The 21583-nt window shown below is 46.1% G+C and overlaps 1 protein-coding gene across 1 annotated transcript in view; it reads right to left on the reverse strand.

Moving 5' to 3' along the window:
* The window catches only part of LOC137412515 (adiponectin receptor protein 1-like), a 53711-nt gene that overhangs the window by 14414 nt on the left and 17714 nt on the right, over positions 1–21583 (reverse strand). Inside the window, exon 5 of the mRNA XM_078777659.1 lies at positions 7401–7572. Within this exon, the coding sequence (XP_078633785.1) occupies positions 7401–7572 (172 nt within the window). The remainder of the gene's footprint in view (positions 1–7400; positions 7573–21583) is intronic.

Here is a 21583-nt window from a genome sequence, read left to right on the forward strand (position 1 = left end):
TATTTGTTGGTTTAGTAGTAATATTGGCAATTGTTTTAGTGGTGGCTTGCTTGAAAGCCTTAGTGACGGTGTGTTTGAATAAGGTAACCAACAACACGATGATAACGCATGAAGTGACAAATGAGGAAAGAAATGTGGAACCAGAAAAGGAAGACTTTTATGGCGACATAAATACTGAGATTAAAAGATTAAATTAAGTGATGTTGCAAATGAATACAGTAGAATTAAGATAATGGCATAACGACAATGTTATGAGTTGTGTCAATTACAATATCAGTGAACTCGCGAGATCTTGGAGACGGCGGCAGGGATTTTCGAAGCTCCACACGGTCTCCACGTTTTTCGAAGTTAAGTCTGTTCACAATTGTATTTTGTCGAAACTGTATTTATCTTTCGGTGTGTGAAGTTATTGTGTGCAACTTTGGTTGTTTCTCGGTGTTTATCTTTCATAAATTGATCGTCTGTTTGCCGTGTCGCGAGCAAGGCCTTGTACAGTGTGCACTGTACAACCTTGAGGCTTTGTTTTTCTCTCAGTGGTCCGTCGTTTGTGATCCAATAACTTTCGTTCTCTGTATTCCCAGGCTTTTCACCCATAGCCTACTTCCTTGTGTAAATCTCAACTCAAAAAAAATAAAAAATAAAAAAATAAACATTTCCTTCTCTGTTCTCATTCGTTTATTCATTCTTATTCGTTCGTTCGTTCTTCGACCACGTGTTTCTCCCCCATTTCCCCAGATAGTTTTCACTCATTAACCTTCAATGTTTACACTTTCCCCTCAAGTTATGTATTCCGTCATATTTTCTTACACCTTTTTCTTCTTCTTCTTTAAAAGGCTGCTTTCGACTTGCTCACCAAATCAATTCATCCCAAAAAAAATATCCATCTCCTATAGTGCCTTTGTTCTACATTCCCTAAACTCTCCTGCACTCCATCCTCCATCCAGCGTCCTTAAACGTATTTTTAACTCGAAGGTCACAAGAAACTCATTTTGCAATAAATGTTCGTTTCCCATAAATCGTACACTTTCAAAAATCCAATCTCACCCCTCCCCTCCAAATCTTCCCCATAACCCCTCCCCTCCAAATCTTACCCATCACCCCTCCCCTCCAAATCTTCCCCATCACCCATCCCTTTCAAATCTCCCCCCTTGCCCCCTCCCTCCTAAACTACTCCCTCACCCCTCCCCGCCAAGACGCCCCCTCGCCCCTCCCCTCCTAGACTCCTGCCTCACCCCTCCCCTCCAAATCTCCCCCATATCCCATCCCTTTCAAATCCCTCCCCTTGTCCCTTCCCTCCCAAACTCCCCCCTCACCCCTCCCCTTCAAATCTCCCCACCCTCATTGCTTCTCAATTTCCCCCCGCTCACTCCCCCTCCTCAAAGCGTCCTCCCCGCTTCTTCCCCCTTCAAACTCTCACCTCCATCTCCCCCAACCTTCTGCCTCGCTCTTCCCCCTCCTCAAATAACACCTCATTGTGGCTCACCCAATCACCATCAAACCTTTTGTCCGCCCCATCCTTCCCTTTCTCCGAGCTATTCTGAAATCTCTGACACACCTTCAACAGCTCTCCCTACCTCTTCCACCTCTTCCACATCTTACCCTACCCCTCCTCCCCCCTGTTCTGTATCTGATGCTCCCCCTTCCTCTTCATTAACGGTATGGACCTCAAACATCCGGGGCCTTCGTTCAAACTTAACTGATCTCTCCATACAGGTTGCTTCTGTCAAACCAGACGTGATCTGCTTAACAGAAACTTTCCTCCTTTATGATGTCTCTGATTCCATAGTATCTCTCCCGGGCTACTCCCTCCTCCGGTATGATAGACCTGAGCCTCGTCCTGGAGGCGGGGTTGCTATCTTTATCAAAAACTCTCTTCCTCACTCGCCCTGCACTGCACTCTCTCCACCTCACCCCCAGGAATACCTCTGGCTACGGCTTCCCCTTCGCTCCCACCTCTTGTTCATATGTGTGTTGTACCGTCCACCAAACAGTGATGACTCCATCTACATCTCGCTGTCTGATGATATGGACCAACTTCTATCTACTCATCCCAACTCTCTCTTCCTCATATGTGGTGATTTCAACTGTCATCATGCCAGTTGGCTGGGTGTGGGTACCTCTCTCACCAGCCATGGCTCCTCAGCAAAGGACTTCTGCGACTCACTGGGACTGACACAATCTGTCAATTTCCCGACCCGGATCTCAGTCAACGGAACATCTTCTCTTCTGGACTTGGTTATGACTAACTTCCCTGAAAATGTCTGCTGCTCTTCTTCTGCTCCGATCGGATCATCTGATCATGTCCTTGTTAAAGTGGACATCTCTCTGACCATCCTCAGGGAGCCTGCTCAGCGTTGACGAGTCTGGCATTTCACTCAGGCCAACTGGCACGGTCTTCAAGCAGCCATCAATCATCTGGACTGGTCTCCCATCTCTACCACCTCTGACATCAACTCATCCTGGGAATTCTTCCAAAGTAAATTGCTCTCTCTCATGCACAGATTTATCCCATCTCGTCTTCAGTTGTCATACCCTTCCTCCCGTCCATGGTACACGGAATCTTGTGGTGAGGCTGTTGCCCAGAAACAACTTGCCTTCGTCTCCTGGAAAGCAAATCCAACGGAAGGAAATCTCATTTCCTTTCACAAAGCCCGAAACAAGTGTGTGTCCACCCTCAGGAGAGCCAGGAAACAATATCTCTCCGTTCTCAAGACCGAACTCTCTTATCTGTCTCCCTCTTCCAAATCCTGGTGGCGTCTGGTCAAATCCGTTTCTGGTGTTTGTTCCCCCTCCATCCCCTCCCTTACCTCAAACGGCTATACAGCTGACTCCGCACGTGAAAAAGCTGAATGCCTCAACTCTGTGTTTGCCTCTAAATCTTGTGTCCCAAACCCATCCCTCTCTGTACCCACCATACCCAGTCGTACCCTGCTGCTCCTGGACTCCGTGTCCTTTCCTCCTGACAAGGTGGAAAAGTTTCTGTCAACCCTCGACTCTGATTCTGCAACTGGACCCGACGGCATCAGCCCACGGGTCCTAAAATCCTGCTCTGCTGCTCTATCTCACCCTCTCGCTGTTCTCTTCACCCTCTCTTTTGCTCAAGGTCAACTGCCATCTGCTTGGAAATCAGCCAACATCACCGCTTTGCACAAAAAAGGTGCAAAAACAGATCCTAGCAACTACAGACCAATCAGCCTTCTCCCAATTATCAGCAAAGTCATGGAATCCATCATTGCTTCTGATATGAAATCTTTCCTCTTCTCCAATGGCTTGATCTCTGATCATCAATTTGGTTTCAGACCAGGTCACTCTACTCTGGACATGCTGCTTCTGCTGTCTCAACAATGGATGGAGGTCCTCAATGCCAAACAGGAAATTAGAGCTGTCTCCCTCGACATATCACGTGCCTTCGACACGGTCTGGCACCCCGCTCTGCTCACCAAACTCTCCTCCTTTGGTATCCATGGAAATCTCCACGCATGGCTGGCGGACTTCCTCTCTAGTCGTCGTCAACGTGTGGCCCTGAATGGGTTTCTCTCATCTCCTCTTCCTGTTCAGGCTGGAGTTCCCCAAGGCAGTGTTCTGGGCCCCGTGCTTTTTCTGGTCTTCATCAATGATCTCTCTGACTCTCTCGAAAATCCTCTCTATCTCTTTGCTGATGACTCCACTCTCTGCCGCTCCATTCCTCTTCCCTCAGATCGGCAGTCTGCTGCCTCCTCACTCTCTGAAGACCTGGACAAAATCACAGACTGGTCAAACAAGTGGAACATGTCTTTCAATCCTGACAAATCTCACACTCTTACTATGTCTCTCCGAAAAGATCGACTGGACAACCCTCCCATCTATTTTCTCAACAATCCTCTCCAAGAAGTTCTGTCGCTCAAGATTTTGGGTCTCACTATCTGCCATGATCTTTCTTGGGAAAACCACATTTCCAAGCTGGCCTCCAAAGCCAGTCGCCGACTGGGCATCCTCCGTCGTGCGAAGTCCTTCCTCGGCACACCTGAGCTCCTCACCACATACAAGGCTTTCATCCGCAGCTCAATGGAATACTGTTCTCCCCTATGGGCCGGTGCTCCTGCCTCACACCTAGCTCGGCTTCACGCTGTTGAAACCAAAGCTTTCAGAATTATTGGAATCTCCCGCGATGAAGCTATCTCTGAGGGCCTTTCACTCACTCACCGCAGGCAGGTAGGTGGTCTTTCTGTCTTCTACCGACTCCTCTCCGGCCTTGCACCCCCAGCTCTCTCTGTGCTCTGTCCCCCAAATATTCCTACAGGTCGCACAAGATCTGCCAGCAACCCTCTGATGGTTAAACTGCCGAAATCTCGGCTCTCCGCTCACCTTCACTCTTTCATTCCTCTTTTCTCCCGCCTCTGGAACAAACTCCCTCACTCCCTTCAATCCCACTCCTCCCTCCAGGTCTTTAAAACAGCTGTTCACCACCATCTCTTATCTTCCCCCATCCAAAACCTTGATCTTTTCTACCCCCGCTAATTCACCCCAGATCCACCTTGTTTGAAATTCCAACTTCTTTCCTGGAAGTCCTGGCAGTGTCCATATGTTTTATACCTCTCCCACTGCCCCCTTCCCACGCCCCCCCCCCCCCCCCAAAGCCCTCGCCCTCTCTCAGATCTCTCGATGTCTCCATGTCTCTCGGTCCCTGCTCTCAAATGTTGTGTTTGTGTCCTTCCCCCTCTCTCCCCATCTTGTCTACCGCTCCCTATGTTATATGTTTTATGTGTCGGTTTGTCTTTCTGTGTGATTAATGTTCGCTCTTTCACGAGCCTCGATATTGTATACAACAAAAAAAAAAAAAAAAAAAAAAAAAAAAAACTCATATCACCACGAGTGACACACTGTTAGAGAAAAAAAGAAAAAAAAAAGGGGAAAAGAAAAAGTGGAGAGGAATTATGGTAATAATACATTATGCTTAATTTGTTGGTTTGGGAAAATTTTTGTTGGGAATTAGATATTCCTGTTTGTGATTGTAATCATATACAATTTATTTTCTTAGAGTAGTGCTAAAATACCTGCACAAGTTAATTTTTGAACTATATTAACCTGAAAGCAATTGTGGATGCTATTCTTAGTTTAGTAGTCAAATACATACCTGATTGAATATTATTTGTGTGATGCATATAAATGAATATAACTTTTTGAATGTTGTAAGGGAAAACAACAAATTGTTGAATGTGAAACTGTCGGAAGATATACATGATTATGCTGATTTCATGGTAAGATGTACCCTATCTGATTCAGTGTGTGTGGAAAGCAGATTCAGATGTGACTGAGCATAAGGATAAGACGAGATCACATTTTGAAGGGAGTGCTAACGGAATTGGGAAGAAGTTCGAGAAAGAAAATTTGTGGCTAAAAAATGAAGTTAATCGTGGCATACACCCTCTTTCTCAAAGAATGATGAAGACATTCTCCCGGGTAACTTGAAGATGAATGCTTACCTTCACCAAGGAAATTTATGTGACCATTTGCCTGGATCACACTGCAACATATGAAAGAAAGGCGATCACTTACTCTTGTTCGAAGGCTTCGAACATTCATCACATCAGAAGTTGCAGGACAACGACATTTTACCTGCAACCTCTGTGAAATGCGGGGACATACGTTATTACTTCACCAACTTCCGGGGAGCCAGCATGGAGCTGCAAACCAATGGCTGTGCCTTTTCACAACAGCTGTGCACGATTCTGCGGGCCACTCCTGGTATGGACCATGGATGACCTGAACACCATGGTCCCAACATCATTGTGGATGCATCCGGCATCCCTGTTCCACATCTTGCTGGCCAATCAACATCACACCAATACTTGCTGCCCACTCACAATTAGGGAGGAGGCAAGTCGACTACAACTGGGTGAAGGCCTTGTTCAGGAATTACTATAGTTTACAGCAAAAAGTGGCAAGAATGCTACATGGAGAGCAGGGTCAGTCTATGACTCCGCAATGTTACCACAACAGCGAAATCCTACACGAAGTAGTGCAGGAGCTATGAAGACATTAGGAGAAAATGTTTCATACCTGGATTCAAACACAAGTGATCAGCCCTTCCTTTCAAACAAAGTCAACATTTGTGTGGAGGCAAACGTTTTTGCCAGATGGTGCAGATGCTTTACAAAACTTGAAAATGAAGTGAAATTGTTGTATCTTGGTGATGGTGAAGTGTTGTTTTGAAAAGATATTTGTGATGCAAATGCAATAGATTGAACAATATGGAAGGAGTCAATGACCAACGAAATGTTTTGTGATTCTTGCAGGATGACGGTGTATGCCTAAGGGAATTTGATTACCAAAGTTATGATTATTTACTTATACTTGTAATGATGTTTACTTGCAGTGATTGATTATTTACTTATACTTGTATTGATGTTTACTTGTAGTGATTGATTGTTTACTTATATTGATGTTTAGATTAATGGTTAATATAAACAAAAACAAAAAGATGAGGGAATTGTGGAAGTGTAACTCAGTGTAACTTATTGATTGAAACTGGTAACTCATTGATTAGGACTGGTAACGAAGCAGATAGACGATTTCGTAAATGAATGCCAAGAATGTGCACGAACATGGTAATCTCTTGTCCACCTGGTCACAGCCCCAGGCTGGAGCACCCCCCTATTGTTTGGTAAATGGAACTCGCAGCAGGAGGGGAGCGAGCTGGTGCCAGTGGGGCGAGCATGCATGACCTCGGGGCATTTGCGGAGAAGGGATTAGCGCAACAAGGCCCATATAAACCAGAGCAAACTATGAGTCAAGAGACTTGTCATCAGAACCTCTGCCCGACGGAATGAACGAGTACCAATGAGAAACAGCACCAGGAGATCACCGGCGAACGAAGAGGAACCAACGACTTGAATTACTAGATTCGTTATAGTATTGTAGTTCTTTAATATATTGAAACAAGTGAATTATTAGTTAATAAATCCTTACTTTGTAAAAAACTGTCTCAGTCATCGGCGTCTTGTAGATTGTCCGTTATTCCCGGACAGCGTCAAAAAACTTTGGTTTGGTCAAACCTATGGTCAAACAACCAAAAAACTCTGATGTGCCTCAACCAAAAAACTCCGAGGTGCATCAACAAAAATTTCCATGGAATTCCACAATTGAGTAATAAAACTTGTACAGATGATTATTACACTTTAAGGAACCATCTAGTTATCATGTACTTACAATGTGGTATTAGGGTGGAGAGAGAGTTGGGGTGCAGTGGAAAAAAGGGAGAATGAATGATGACAGTAGAGACAAGAGTGGATGGGGGAGGTATAACAGAGGGTAAAAAGGTGGGTGGATGCTGTGAGGAAGGCAAGTTAATGCAGTAAATGGGAAAGCAGTTCCTTGGTAGAAACAAATTCAATCAGATATGTTTACATGCGTGTTTGTACCAAGAAGATGAGTCCAGATATTGCCCGTCTCAGTGTGAATCCTGAAGATGCTCCTAAAGCAGAGTGAAAAAGATGGCATGGGAGGGCGGTGACCATTTAACAAGAAGTCGTTATCCTTCAGCCAATCCGGAAGAACTTCATAGGGAAGGCCTAACCAGTGTGCATCCAAAACCTGTTCAACAGAACAAGCAGCCAAGCAAGAAGAAATGGTCACTATTGTTTTATCCGTATCTCTAGATAATTAATCCATTCATGTCCCATTTTACTCAATAACTATGCCAGCATATGCTTATGGATATTCTAGATGTCACAGTGCCCTTGGAAAAATGAAGGCCATTCTATATTGGTACCCTGATCAAATTTTAAATTATTGCCTAACAACCACTGGGAAGGCAATGCCAAACAAACAAAATATCCCTTTCCAAGAGAGGGCTTCAGCTGCACCAAATATCCCACCAGAAAAATGGAACATTGGATTAGATGATGCTATGCCATAAGGTTTAAATCATCCAGTTTGCCAGTTCAATAAAGGTTTCTCACCTATGTAAGCTGGTGACGCCACCACCTGTTGGTCCACTATTTGGTAGGTCATCTAGATTGTAAGCAATCCGGATCTTAATCAGGATAACTCAATGTCTGGATAAATATCTGCAACTGGAAGTTGCTCTAGCTTATCCAATGTTGTTACTCATTTGTAGTGCCTACAGAAAGTCTACACCCCCTTTCAAAATTTTCACCTTCTGTTGCCCGATAGCCTGGAATTAAAATGAATTAAATCAGGCTTTTTCCACTTTTATTTACACATCATTATCCACAACTTCCAAGTGAAAAACAAATTCTACAAATTTCAGAAAATTAATTAAAAATACAAAACTAGAATATCTTGGTTGGATAAGTGTCCAGCCTCTTAAAATAGCAATTGTAAACTAGAACGCCACTCAGTAGAGCGCATACTCCCGCCGTGGGTCAAGTTGGAATAGTACGATTTCACAAAAGTTTGAGGGAGCAGTTCAGTGACAACACAGGACAAGACAACACAAGACAGACACTACACAGATATATATTTAGAATATATAGAAGATAATGTAAAAAAAAAAAAAGGCAATTTCACTTACATTTTCGGATTCAGCGTTCAATTCTATATAAGTGAGTGTATTTTGAGGCATGTGTGACTTCACATATAATTGTAAGCCAGGAAAACGTTCGTTTCATTCCTTAGGGATACAACATGTAAAACTGGCCCAAACGTCAAAACAAAACTCACTCATTTTAAGTCGTACAAGCTAATGCGCCCACTCATTCTTCTGGGAAGAATCCCATGTACATGCTGGTCACACTTATAACTCACCTAAGTCTTTATAAGTTCATAAAATACTGACACCGCGATTGACATTCGCTGAGGTAAATGATCTCTTCTGAGGTTTAAAAAAACAAAAAACAGTTTTAAAGCATTATACGTATCAAACGATACATTTTATGAAACGGGGAAACCTAATACACACCTTGGTGGTTTTAAAATGCCAGAATATGTCTTTATTAGAAAAACAAAAATGAACATTGAAGACGACGCTGCTAAAAAAAATACACCACTCTAACGCATAACCACGAGTTTAAACTACATTTACAACAAATATGAAAACTATTTTCATATCACAATGTTAAGTATAGAATATATAGAAGATAATGTTTTTAAAAAATGAGCCCTATCTTCCAATGGTAAAAAAATCCTTCAAAAAATTCATGGGTCCGGAATAATATCCTGAACTTCACCAAAAACTAATCAATTCTTCCTTATCCCAAGGGCAATCATCCCACCAACTTTCATCCAAATCCGTTCAGAACTTTTCCAGATATCTTGTTCACAAACACACGAACACACACACACACACACACACACACACACACACACACACACACACACACACGGACGGACACGATCGAATGCATTACTCCCTAGCGGGAGTAATTAGCTCAGGTGTAACCAATCACCTTCAAAATCACGCACCAAGTTAAATGACCAAGTTAACCAACTTAAGTGAATAAGTCACCAAGTTAAGTGATCAAAAATCACACACCAAGTTACATGACGTGACACGAAGTTCTTCACCCTCTCTTTTGCTCAAGGTCATCTGCCTGGAAATCAGCCAACATTACCCATTTACACAAAAAAGGTGCAAAAACAGATCCTTGAAACTACCGACCAATCAGCCCGCTCCCAATCATCAGCAAGGCCATGGAATCCATCATCACACCTGATACTAAATCCTTCGTCTTCTCCAATGGCTTGATCTCGGATCATTAACGTGGATTCAGACCAAGTCACTCTACTCTTGTCAAGCTGCTTCTGCTGTTTCAACAATGGATGGAGGTCCTTAATGCCAAACAGGAAATCACAGAGCTGTCTCCCTTGACATATCTCGTGCCTTCAATACGGTCTAGCACCCAGCCCTGCTCACCAAACTCTCCTCCTATGGCATCCATGGAAACCTCCACACATGGCTTGCCGACTTCCTCTCTGGTCGCAGTCAACGTGTGGCCCTGAATGGGTTTCTCTCATCTCCTCTTCCTGTTCAGGCTAGAGTTCCTCAAGGCAGTGTTCTGGGCCCTGTGCTTTTTCTGGTCTTCATCAATGATCTCTCTGACTCTGGAATATCCTATCTCTTTGCTGATGACTCCACGCTCTACCGCTCCATATCTCATCCCTCAGATTGGCAGGCAACAGCCTCTTCACTCTCTGCAGACCTGGAAAAAAAATCACAAACTGGTCAAACAAGTGTTAACATGTCATTAAATCTTGACAAATCTCACACTTTCAATATGTCTCTCTGAAAAGACCATCTGGAAAACCCTCCCATCTACTTTCTCAACAATCCTCTTGAAGAAGTTCTGTCACTCAAGATTTTGGGTCTCACTATCAGCCATGATCTTTCTTGGGAAACCACATTTGTAAGCTGGCCTCCAAAGCCAGTCGCCGACTGGGCATCCTCCGTCGTGCGAAGTCCTTCCTTGGCACCTCTGAACTACTCACCACATACAAAGCTTTCATCTGCAGCTTGATGGAGTGCTGCTCTCCCCTCTGGGCTGATACTCCTGCCTCACACCTAGCTCGGATTCACGCTATAGAAACCAAAGCTTTCAGAATCATTGGCATCTCCCACGATGAAGGTGATTCTGAGGGCCTTTCACTCTCTCACCGCAGGCAGGTTGGTGGTCTTTCTGTCTTCTACCAACTCCTCTCCGGCCAACTCACCCTGCTCGGTCTTTGCTCTGTCCCCTAAATATTCCTGCAGGACGCACAAGATCTTCCATCAACCTTCTGGTGAAACTGCCAAAATAAAGACTCTCTGCTTACCTTCACTCTTTCATTCCCCTTTTCTCCCACCTCTGGAACAAACTCCCCCACTCCCTTCAATCCCACTCCACCCTCCAGGTCTTTAAAACAGCTGTTCACCACCATCTCTTATCTTCCCCCATCCAAAACCTTGATCTTTTCTACTCCTGTTAACCCCCCTCCCCTCTCCCCTAGACCCACCTCCTTAAAATTCCGTTTTCTTTCCTGAATGTCCTTGTGGTGCCCATCTTTTTTATATTGCGTTCCCCACCACAGCCCTCTCCCTTCCACAGATCTCCCAATGTCCCTGTTCTCCACTGTTGTTGTGCTTTCCTTTTTCTCCCCCTCTTGTCTCCCACTCCCTTTATTGTATGTTTCATGTGTGTTTCTGTTTATGTTTTTATGTGTTTCATGTGTTTTATGTGTTCACTCTTACACGAGCCTCCTACATTATTAGCTCTTACAAATTGTAATGATTCTGATTATTTCCGAATAAAATCAGCTGTTCTTCCAGGTTTCCTCTGCTGTGTGCATTTCACAGCAAAGACTCAACCATAAGCACCAAGGAGATTTCAAAAGACCTCCGGGATAAAGTTGTTGAAAGGCACAGATTAGGGGATGGGTATAAACATAATTTCAAAGGCCTTGAATATCCCTTGGAGCACAGTCATGGCAGTCATTAAGAAGTGGAAGGCATATGGTACCACCAAGACCTTGCCTAAATCAGGCCGTCCCTCCAAACTGGATGACCAAGCAAGGAGGCGACTGATCAGAGAGGCCACCAAGAGGCCAATGACAACTTTGAAAGAGCTAGAGACCTTTATGGCAAAGACTGGTCACTGTTTGCATGTGACAACAATGTCCCAAGCACTCCACAATTCTGACCTGTATGGTGACGTGGCAAGAAGGAAGTCATTACTCAAAAAAGCCCACCTTGAATCCTGTTTGAGGTATGAAAAAAACCACTCCAGAGATTCTGAAGTCATGTGGCAAAAAGGTTTTTGCTCTGACGAAACCAAGATGGGACCTTTTGGCCGAAATGCAAAATGTTAGGTTTGGTGAAAACCCAACACAGCACATCACCCAAAGAACACCATCCCTACTATAAAACATGGTGGTGGCAGAATCATGTTGTGGGGATGTTTCTCTTCAGAAGAGACTGGGGCACTTGTCCTGGAAAGAAGGGAAAATGGATGGAGCAAAATACAGAAAGATCGGAGAGGAAAACCTGCTACCCTCTGCAAGAAAGCTGAAATTGGGATGGACGTTCACCTTTCAGCATGACAACAACCCGAAGGACACAGCAAAGCTACACTGGAGTGGCTAAGGAACAAAAGGATAAATGTCCATGAGTGGCCCAGTCAGAGCCCCAATCTAAATCCAATCGAAAATCTGTGGCATGACTTGAAGATTGCTGTCCATCAACACTCCCCACACAACATGACTGAGCTTGAACAGTTTTGTACAGAAGAATGGACAAATATTGTGTGTGCAAAGTGTGCAAAGTTGGTAGAGACCAATCCCAACAGACTCACAGCTGTAATTGCTGTCAAAGCTGTTTCCACCAAGTATTAACTCAGGGGAGTGGACACTTATCCAATCCTTCAATCCAATATGGCTGCCATACCATGTGACCTATAACATCAGAGTTAGCAACAAAATATTCTCCATGAGGAGTCCCTCCTATGTTTAAAGTTTCGCATAGATCTGACAAGCTGTTGCAGAGAAAATCATTTTTGGAAAAGCATTTCATTTCAACAAATTATTGCTGGAATACCACTTCACCGATGGCGTCATTGTTATGACCCATTATATCCCATTGGGAGTTGATGATATACACTACCTGTCAAAAGTTTTAGAACACCTCAATTTTCCAGTTTTTGTTGAAATTTACGCAGTTTAATGTCCAGTGAATAGCCTGAAATGGTATAAAGGTAAACAGTAAACTGCTCGAGGTTAAAAAAAAAGTTTAGGTTAGCAAAAACAGGAAAATAATGAAAATTGCACAGTTATATTGTAAAAAAGAGAACAAGTAATGGGTTTTTTTTTTTTTTTTTTTTTTTTTTGTTTGTATACAAGATCGAGGCTCGTGAAAGAGCGAACATTAATCACACAGAAAGACAAACCGACACATAAAACATATAACATCGGGAGCGGTAGACAAGATGGGGAGAGGGGGAAGGACACAAACACAACATTTGAGAGCATGGACCGAGAGACATGGAGACATCGAGAGATCTGAGAGAGGGCGAGGGCTTTGGGGGGGGGGGGCATGGGAAGGGGGCGGTGGGAGAGGTATAAAACATATGGACACTGCCAGGACTTCCAGGAAAGAAGTTGGAATTTCAAACAAGGTGGATCTGGGGTGAATTAGCGGGGGTAGAAAAGATCAAGGTTTTGGATGGGGGAAGATAAGAGATGGTGGTGAACAGCTGTTTTAAAGACCTGGAGGGAGGAGTGGGATTGAAGGGAGTGAGGGAGTTTGTTCCAGAGGCGGGAGAAAAGAGGAATGAAAGAGTGAAGGTGAGCAGAGAGCCGAGATTTCGGCAGTTTAACCATCAGAGGGTTGCTGGCAGATCTTGTGCGACCTGTAGGAATATTTGGGGGACAGAGCACAGAGAGAGCTGGGGGTGCAAGGCCGGAGAGGAGTCGGTAGAAGACAGAAAGACCACCTACCTGCCTGCGGTGAGTGAGTGAAAGGCCCTCAGAGATAGCTTCATCGCGGGAGATTCCAATAATTCTGAAAGCTTTGGTTTCAACAGCGTGAAGCCGAGCTAGGTGTGAGGCAGGAGCACCGGCCCATAGGGGAGAACAGTATTCCATTGAGCTGCGGATGAAAGCCTTGTATGTGGTGAGGAGCTCAGGTGTGCCAAGGAAGGACTTCGCACGACGGAGGATGCCCAGTCGGCGACTGGCTTTGGAGGCCAGCTTGGAAATGTGGTTTTCCCAAGAAAGATCATGGCAGATAGTGAGACCCAAAATCTTGAGCGACAGAACTTCTTGGAGAGGATTGTTGAGAAAGTAGATGGGAGGGTTGTCCAGTCGATCTTTTCGGAGAGACATAGTAAGAGTGTGAGATTTGTCAGGATTGAAAGACATGTTCCACTTGTTTGACCAGTCTGTGATTTTGTCCAGGTCTTCAGAGAGTGAGGAGGCAGCAGACTGCCGATCTGAGGGAAGAGGAATGGAGCGGCAGAGAGTGGAGTCATCAGCAAAGCGATAGAGAGGATTTTCGAGAGAGTCAGAGAGATCATTGATGAAGACCAGAAAAAGCACGGGGCCCAGAACACTGCCTTGGGGAACTCCAGCCTGAACAGGAAGAGGAGATGAGAGAAACCCATTCAGGGCCACACGTTGACGACGACTAGAGAGGAAGTCCGCCAGCCATGCGTGGAGATTTCCATGGATACCAAAGGAGGAGAGTTTGGTGAGCAGAGCGGGGTGCCAGACCGTGTCGAAGGCACGTGATATGTCGAGGGAGACAGCTCTAATTTCCTGTTTGGCATTGAGGAGCTCCATCCATTGTTGAGACAGCAGAAGCAGCATGTCCAGAGTAGAGTGACCTGGTCTGAAACCAAATTGATGATCAGAGATCAAGCCATTGGAGAAAAGGAAAGATTTCATATCCGAAGCAATGATGGATTCCATGACTTTGCTGATAATTGGGAGAAGGCTGATTGGTCTGTAGTTGCTAGGATCTGTTTTTGCACCTTTTTTGTGCAAAGCGGTGATGTTGGCTGATTTCCAAGCAGGTGGCAGTTGACCTTGAGCAAAAGAGAGGGTGAAGAGAACAGAGAGAGGGTGAGATAGAGCAGCAGAGCAGGATTTTAGGACCCGTGGGCTGATGCCGTCGGGTCCAGTTGCAGAATCAGAGTCGAGGGTTGACAGAAACTTTTCCACCTTGTCAGGAGGAAAGGACACGGAGTCCAGGAGCAGCAGGGTACGACTGGGTATGGTGGGTACAGAGAGGGATGGGTTTGGGACACAAGATTTAGAGGCAAACACAGAGTTGAGGCATTCAGCTTTTTCACGTGCGGAGTCAGCTGTGTAGCCGTTTGAGGTAAGGGAGGGGATGGAGGGGGAACAAACACCAGAAACGGATTTGACCAGATGCCACCAGGATTTGGAAGAGGGAGACAGATAAGAGAGTTCGGTCTTGAGAACGGAGAGATATTGTTTCCTGGCTCTCCTGAGGGTGGACACACACTTGTTTCGGGCTTTGTGAAAGGAAATGAGATTTCCTTCCGTTGGATTTGCTTTCCAGGAGACTAAGGCAAGTTGTTTCTGGGCAACAGCCTCACCACAAGATTCCGTGTACCATGGACGGGAGGAAGGGTATGACAACTGAAGACGAGATGGGATAAATCTGTGCATGGGAGAGAGCAATTTACTTTGGAAGAATTCCCAGGATGAGTTGATGTCAGAGGTGGTAGAGATGGGAGAGCAGTCCAGATGATTGATTGCTGCTTGAAGACCGTGCCAGTTGGCCTGAGTGAAATGCCAAACTGGTCGACGCTGAGCAGGCTCCCTGAGGATGGTCAGAGAGATGTCCACTTTAACAAGGACATGATCAGATGATCTGATCGGAGCAGAAGAAGAGCAGCAGACATTTTCAGGGAAGTTAGTCATAACCAAGTCCAGAAGAGAAGATGTTCCGTTGACTGAGATCCGGGTCGGGAAATTGACAGATTGTGTCAGTCCCAGTGAGTCGCAGAAGTCCTTTGCTGAGGAGCCATGGCTGGTGAGAGAGGTACCCACACCCAGCCAACTGGCATGATGACAGTTGAAATCACCACATATGAGGAAGAGAGAGTTGGGATGAGTAGATAGAAGTTGGTCCATATCATCAGACAGCGAGATGTAGATGGAGTCATCACTGTTTGGTGGACGGTACAACACACATATGAACAAGAGGTGGGAGCGAAGGGGAAGCCGTAGCCAGAGGTATTCCTGGGGGTGAGGTGGAGAGAGTGCAGTGCAGGGCTAGTGAGGAAGAGAGTTTTTGATAAAGATAGCAACCCCGCCTCCAGGACGAGGCTCAGGTCTATCATACCGGAGGAGGGAGTAGCCCGGGAGAGATACTATGGAATCAGAGACATCATAAAGGAGGAAAGTTTCTGTTAAGCAGATCACGTCTGGTTTGACAGAAGCAACCTGTATGGAGAGATCAGTTAAGTTTGAACGAAGGCCCCGGATGTTTGAGGTCCATACCGTTAATGAAGAGGAAGGGGGAGCATCAGATACAGAACAGGGGGGAGGAGGGGTAGGGTAAGATGTGGAAGAGGTGGAAGAGGTAGGGAGAGCTGTTGAAGGTGTGTCAGAGATTTCAGAATAGCTCGGAGAAAGGGAAGGATGGGGCGGACAAAAGGTTTGATGGTGATTGGGTGAGCCACAATGAGGTGTTATTTGAGGAGGGGGAAGAGCGAGGCGGAAGGTTGGGGGAGATGGAGGTGAGAGTTTGAAGGGGGAAGAAGCGGGGAGGACGCTTTGAGGAGGAGGAGTGAGAGGGGGGAAATTGAGAAGCAATGAGGGTGGGGAGATTTGAAGGGGAGGGGTGAGGGGGGAGTTTGGGAGGGAAGGGACAAGGGGAGGGATTTGAAAGGGATGGGATATGGGGGAGATTTGGAGGGGAGGGGTGAGGCAGGAGTCTAGGAGGGGAGGGGCGAGGGGCGTCTTGGCAGGGAGGGGTGAGGGGGTAGTTTAGGAGGGAGGGGGCAAGGGGGGAGATTTGAAAGGGATGGGTGATGGGGAAGATTTGGAGGGGAGGGGTGATGGGGAAGATTTGGAGGGGAGGGGTTATGGGGAAGATTTGGAGGGGAGGGGTGAGATTGGATTTTTGAAAGTGTACGATTTATGGGAAACGAACATTTATTGCAAAATGAGTTTCTTGTGACCTTCGAGTTAAAAATACGTTTAAGGACGCTGGATGGAGGATGGAGTGCAGGAGAGTTTAGGGAATGTAGAAAAAAGGCACTATAGGAGATGGATATTTTTTTTGGGATGAATTGATTTGGTGAGCAAGTCGAAAGCAGCCTTTTAAAGAAGAAGAAGAAAAAGGTGTTATAAAATATGACGGAATACATAACTTGAGGGGAAAGTGTAAACATTGAAGGTTAATGAGTGAAAACTATCTGGGGAAATGGGGGAGAAACACGTGGTCGAAGAACGAACGAACGAATAAGAATGAATAAAGGAATGAGAACAGAGAAGGAAATGTTTTTTTTTTTTTTTTTTTTTTTGAGTTGAGATTTACACAAGGAAGTAGGCTATGGGTGAAAAGCCTGGGAATACAGAGAACGAAAGTTATTGGATCACAAACGACGGACCGCTGAGAGAAAAACAAAGCCTCAAGGTTGTACAGTGCACACTGTACAAGGCCTCAAGACACGACACGAATTAACACGATTTTCAATACAGGTATGAAAGATTTGCACCGAAAAAACTTTAACAACTTACAGCTGTTCTGCAGCAATGTAAGTGAATTAAGCCTTGAAAGTTGATGCAAACAATTCCTACAGGTGTCCCAACCTCTGCTGATTACTTGATTACAAACCCCCTGTCTGGGTAAAAGCAGTATTGGAACAGACTGTTATTACACCCTCTGAAGCATTATTTGGACAATATTGCACTGCAGGAAGTAGTATATTGGAAACTGGAGGGAAACTCTGACAGGAAGAGGTCTGGCAGACCCAGAGCCACAACAGAATCAGAAGACAAGTTTCTGAGAGTCAACAGCTTGCGTGATAGGCGGCTCAGAGGACAACAGCTTGCATGATAGGCGGCTCACAGGACAACAGCTTGCATGATAGGCGGCTCACAGGACAACAGCTTCAAGCACAGCTTAACACTGGTCGAAGTAAGCAAGTCTCAGTTTCAACTGTGAAGAGAAGACTTTGAGCTGCAGGTTTGACAGGTCGAGTGGCAGTAAGAAAGCCATTGCTAAGATGTCAAAATAAGAAAAAGATGCTTGACTGGGCCATGAAGCACCGCCAGTGGACTACTGAAGACTGGAAGAAGGTCTTATGGACCGATGAATCAAAATTTGAAATCTTTGGTTCATCACGCAGGGTTTTTGTACGCCGTCGAGTAAGCGAAAAGATGGTTCCTCAGTGTATGACACCAACTGTCAAACATGGAGGAGGAAGCGTGATGGTCTGGGGCTCTTCTGCTGGATCCGGAGTCGGCGACTTGCACAGAGTGACTGGCACCCTGAACCAAACGGGCTACCACAGCATTTTGCAGCGCCATGCAATACCCTCTGGTATATGCCTAGTTGGTCAGGGGTTCATCCTACAGCAAGATTGTCATGTATGCAGTGCAAATATTCACCGTTGTATCCATACACCGGGACCAGGTTGTATCCCTACGCCAGAGCTCGGATGGCGCTGCTGTGAATCGGGCCTTGATCGGCAGAGTGAATAAACGCGTACGACAATTGATCGTAGTTTGTCGAGATACCTTACATGGCGACGAGGATAAACATCTAGACCATGACATCTTTCGGCCATATCGATGAATTCGACCCTCATGAGGGGGATTTTGACACGTATTCTGAGCGGTTGTCTTTCTACTTCGAGGCAAACGGCATCGCGACCGAAGCCCGGATGAAGGCCGTCTTCCTGTCCATTTGCGGAGGTGAGACGTTCACACTCGTTGAAAACCTGATTCGGCCTCGGACAATCCAGGAGCTCACGTATGCAGAGCTCAAGGCCGCTTTGAAGGAACATTGCAACCCATCTCCTTCAGTCATCCTGTGTCGGTTTAATTTTTACATGTGCAGACAGCAGCAAGGTCAGTCGATCGCAGACTTCATTGCACACCTCAAAAAACTGTCACATCTGTGTGAGTTTGGGGACACGATCGATGACATGCTTCGTGATTTGCTGGTGGTTGGCATGTCCGATGACCGCACTCGTAGACGCCTGCTTGCTGAGAGAAGACTGACGTTCCAAAATGCCAGAGACACCACCATTTCCATGGAAAGTGCTGAACGCAACGCCACAAGCATCGGTGCCACTCGCTCATCTGGTACCAGCCCTGCTGTGAATCGGTTGGATCATGTTCAGCCAAAACGTTGGAACAAGGCTCCTCGTCAGAAGCCAGTGCAGTCTCAAACCCACAACAACTGTTTTCGGTGCAACGGAAAGCACCCTCCGGAGACGTGTCGGTTCACAGATGCCACCTGCCATTTCTGTTCGAAAACTGGCCATATTGCTCCAGCTTGCATCACTCGCAAATCGGGAAAAGGAAAAGCTGCTGACAAGATTCATCAGTTTATCGGTTCGGAGGAACCCGAGCTTGACCAGGTGAGCTCTGTTTCCGACAACTCAGAATCGTATGACCTGCTTCATATTGATTCTCACCATAGGCGGGACCCTTTTCTTGCCAATGTTGTCGTCAACAATCGACCATTGCAAATGGAGGTCGACACTGGTGCAGCCGTCTCGCTCATCAGCCATGCTGTTTTCACAAACCTGTGGAGTGATGCTGACCGACCCCATCTGAAACCTACTACCTATGGACTCTCCACCTATACAGGTGAGAAGATTGTTCCCTGCAGTACATGTGACGTCACAGTGGGCTACGATAACCGTGAGTTTCACCTACCCCTGATCGTCATTCCTGGAAAGGGCCCTTCCTTACTCGGCTGGAACTGGTTGAGCATAATTCGACTGAAGTGGGAAAGCATTCATCAACTCCGGGCAGCCAACGTTTCTCCTACCGCAGCATACACACTCAAAAATGTGCTGGATACGTACCCGGATGTCTTCAAGGATGAGCTTGGAACCTTGAAAGGACATACGGCTAAACTCAGGGTTGACCGGGATGCCAATCATATATTTTGCAGGGCTCGCCCAGTCCCTTTCGCCCTGCGTGAGCGGATTGACAAGGAACTGGATCATCTTGAAAATCTGGGGATCATCGAGCAAATCCAGTATGCCGAATGGGCGGCGCCCATCGTTCCGGTCATAAAATCGGACCAGTCCATCCGCATATGTGGAGATTATAAAATGACCGTGAACAGGTGTTCTTCATTGGATAAATATCCAATCCCGAGGATCGAAGACCTCTATGCTCGTCTCACGGGAGGCAAGACTTTTACGAAACTCGATCTCAAATCCGCCTATCTACAGCTCTGCTTGGACGAGAATTCGAAACAGTATCTTACCATCAACATGCATCGTGGGTTGTACAGGTACCACCGACTTAGTTTTGGAGTGAAATCTGCACCTGGAATTTATCAGCGTGTCATGGACAGTTTGTTTGCCGCCGAACGCAACGTCGTTTGTTACCAGGATGATATTCTGGTTACTGTTCGTACGGACGCGGAACATCTACAGAACCTGGAGAGAGTTCTGAAGAAGATTTCGGACTCCAGCCTACGTTTGCGTCGAGACAAGTGCAAGTTTATGGTGCCATCAGTCACGTACCTGGGTCATACGATTGATGCCGAGGGTCTACACCCGACAGATGAGAAAGTCCGAGCTATCAAGGATGCTCCTGCTCCACGAGATGTGACCGAATTGAAGTCATACCTCGGTTTGCTTCAGTTCTATGGTCGTTACATCCCGAATGTGACCGACGTTTTGGGCCCCCTTTATCGGCTTTTGAGGAAAGGAGTCTCCTGGAGCTGGGGGTCTACTGAAAATCAGCATTCCAGACCTCTAAGGATCTGCTCAAATCGTCCAATGTTCTCGTTCATTTTGATCCAGAGAAGGATCTTGTGCTGACATGCGATGCCTGTCGGTATGGAGTGGGGAGTGTATTATCACACGTGATACCTGATGGTATGGAAAGACCGGTTGCATTTGCATCCAGAACGTTGTCCCCTGCAGAGAAAAACTATTCCCAACTTGACAAGGAAGGATTGGGAATCGTTTTCGGCGTCGGCAAATTTCGCCAGTACCTTCTTGGACATCATTTCACGATTCGCACTGATCACAAGCCGCTGATCAGTCTGTTTGGTCCAACTAAGGCGACATCTGACACACTACCGCCCAGGATCATCCGCTGGTCCCTGTTTCTCACTGCTTATGACTACACCATATGTTATAAGCCCGGTTCGTCTATCACAAATGCAGATGCCATGAGTCGGTTACCCCTTCCAGAATCCGTTGATGATTCGCCTACACCAGGATCCATTATCGCACTGATGGATCATCTGGAAGATTGTGCTGTCGATTCCGGCCAGATCCGCACTCATACTCGACGAGACCCCGTTCTGTCCAGAACTGTCCAGGCTGTACAGCTTGGATGGCATTTGCTACCTGAGGGTGACCCAGATTTTGCGGCTTTTAAAGCACGTAAAAACGAACTCAGCGTGGAAAATGGTTGCCTACTCTGGGGATGTCGCGTCGTGATCCCGAAAAATCTGCGTTCCAGGGTCATGGATGAAATCCATGACTGTCACCCCGGGATTGTGAAGATGAAGTCACTCGCCAGAAACTATGTGTGGTGGCCGAATCTTGATGCTGATATCGAACATCATGTTCGACATTGTTACCCCTGCCAGAGCACCCGGAATACATCTGCGAAAGCGCCACTGCATCCCTGGGAATGGCCCAGCGAACCGTGGCATCGCCTACATCTCGATTATGCCGGGCCTATTAACGGCAGCATGATTCTAATAATAACGGACGCGCACACAAAATGGATTGATGCCTATGTGACGCATGGTACTACGTCAGCCATTGTCATCGAAAGACTCAGACGCTGTTTCGCCTCTCATGGTCTGCCCAGGATGATCGTGAGTGATAACGGTTCGTGTTTTTCCAGTTCCGAGTTTGCCGAGTTCACATGTCGGAACGGCATCAAACATAAGTTTGTCAGCCCACATCACCAGGCTTCAAAT

Source organism: Myxine glutinosa, chromosome 1, assembly GCF_964187855.1.
Source record: "Myxine glutinosa chromosome 1, kmMyxGlut1.1, whole genome shotgun sequence".
Lineage (NCBI taxonomy): Eukaryota > Metazoa > Chordata > Myxini > Myxiniformes > Myxinidae > Myxine > Myxine glutinosa.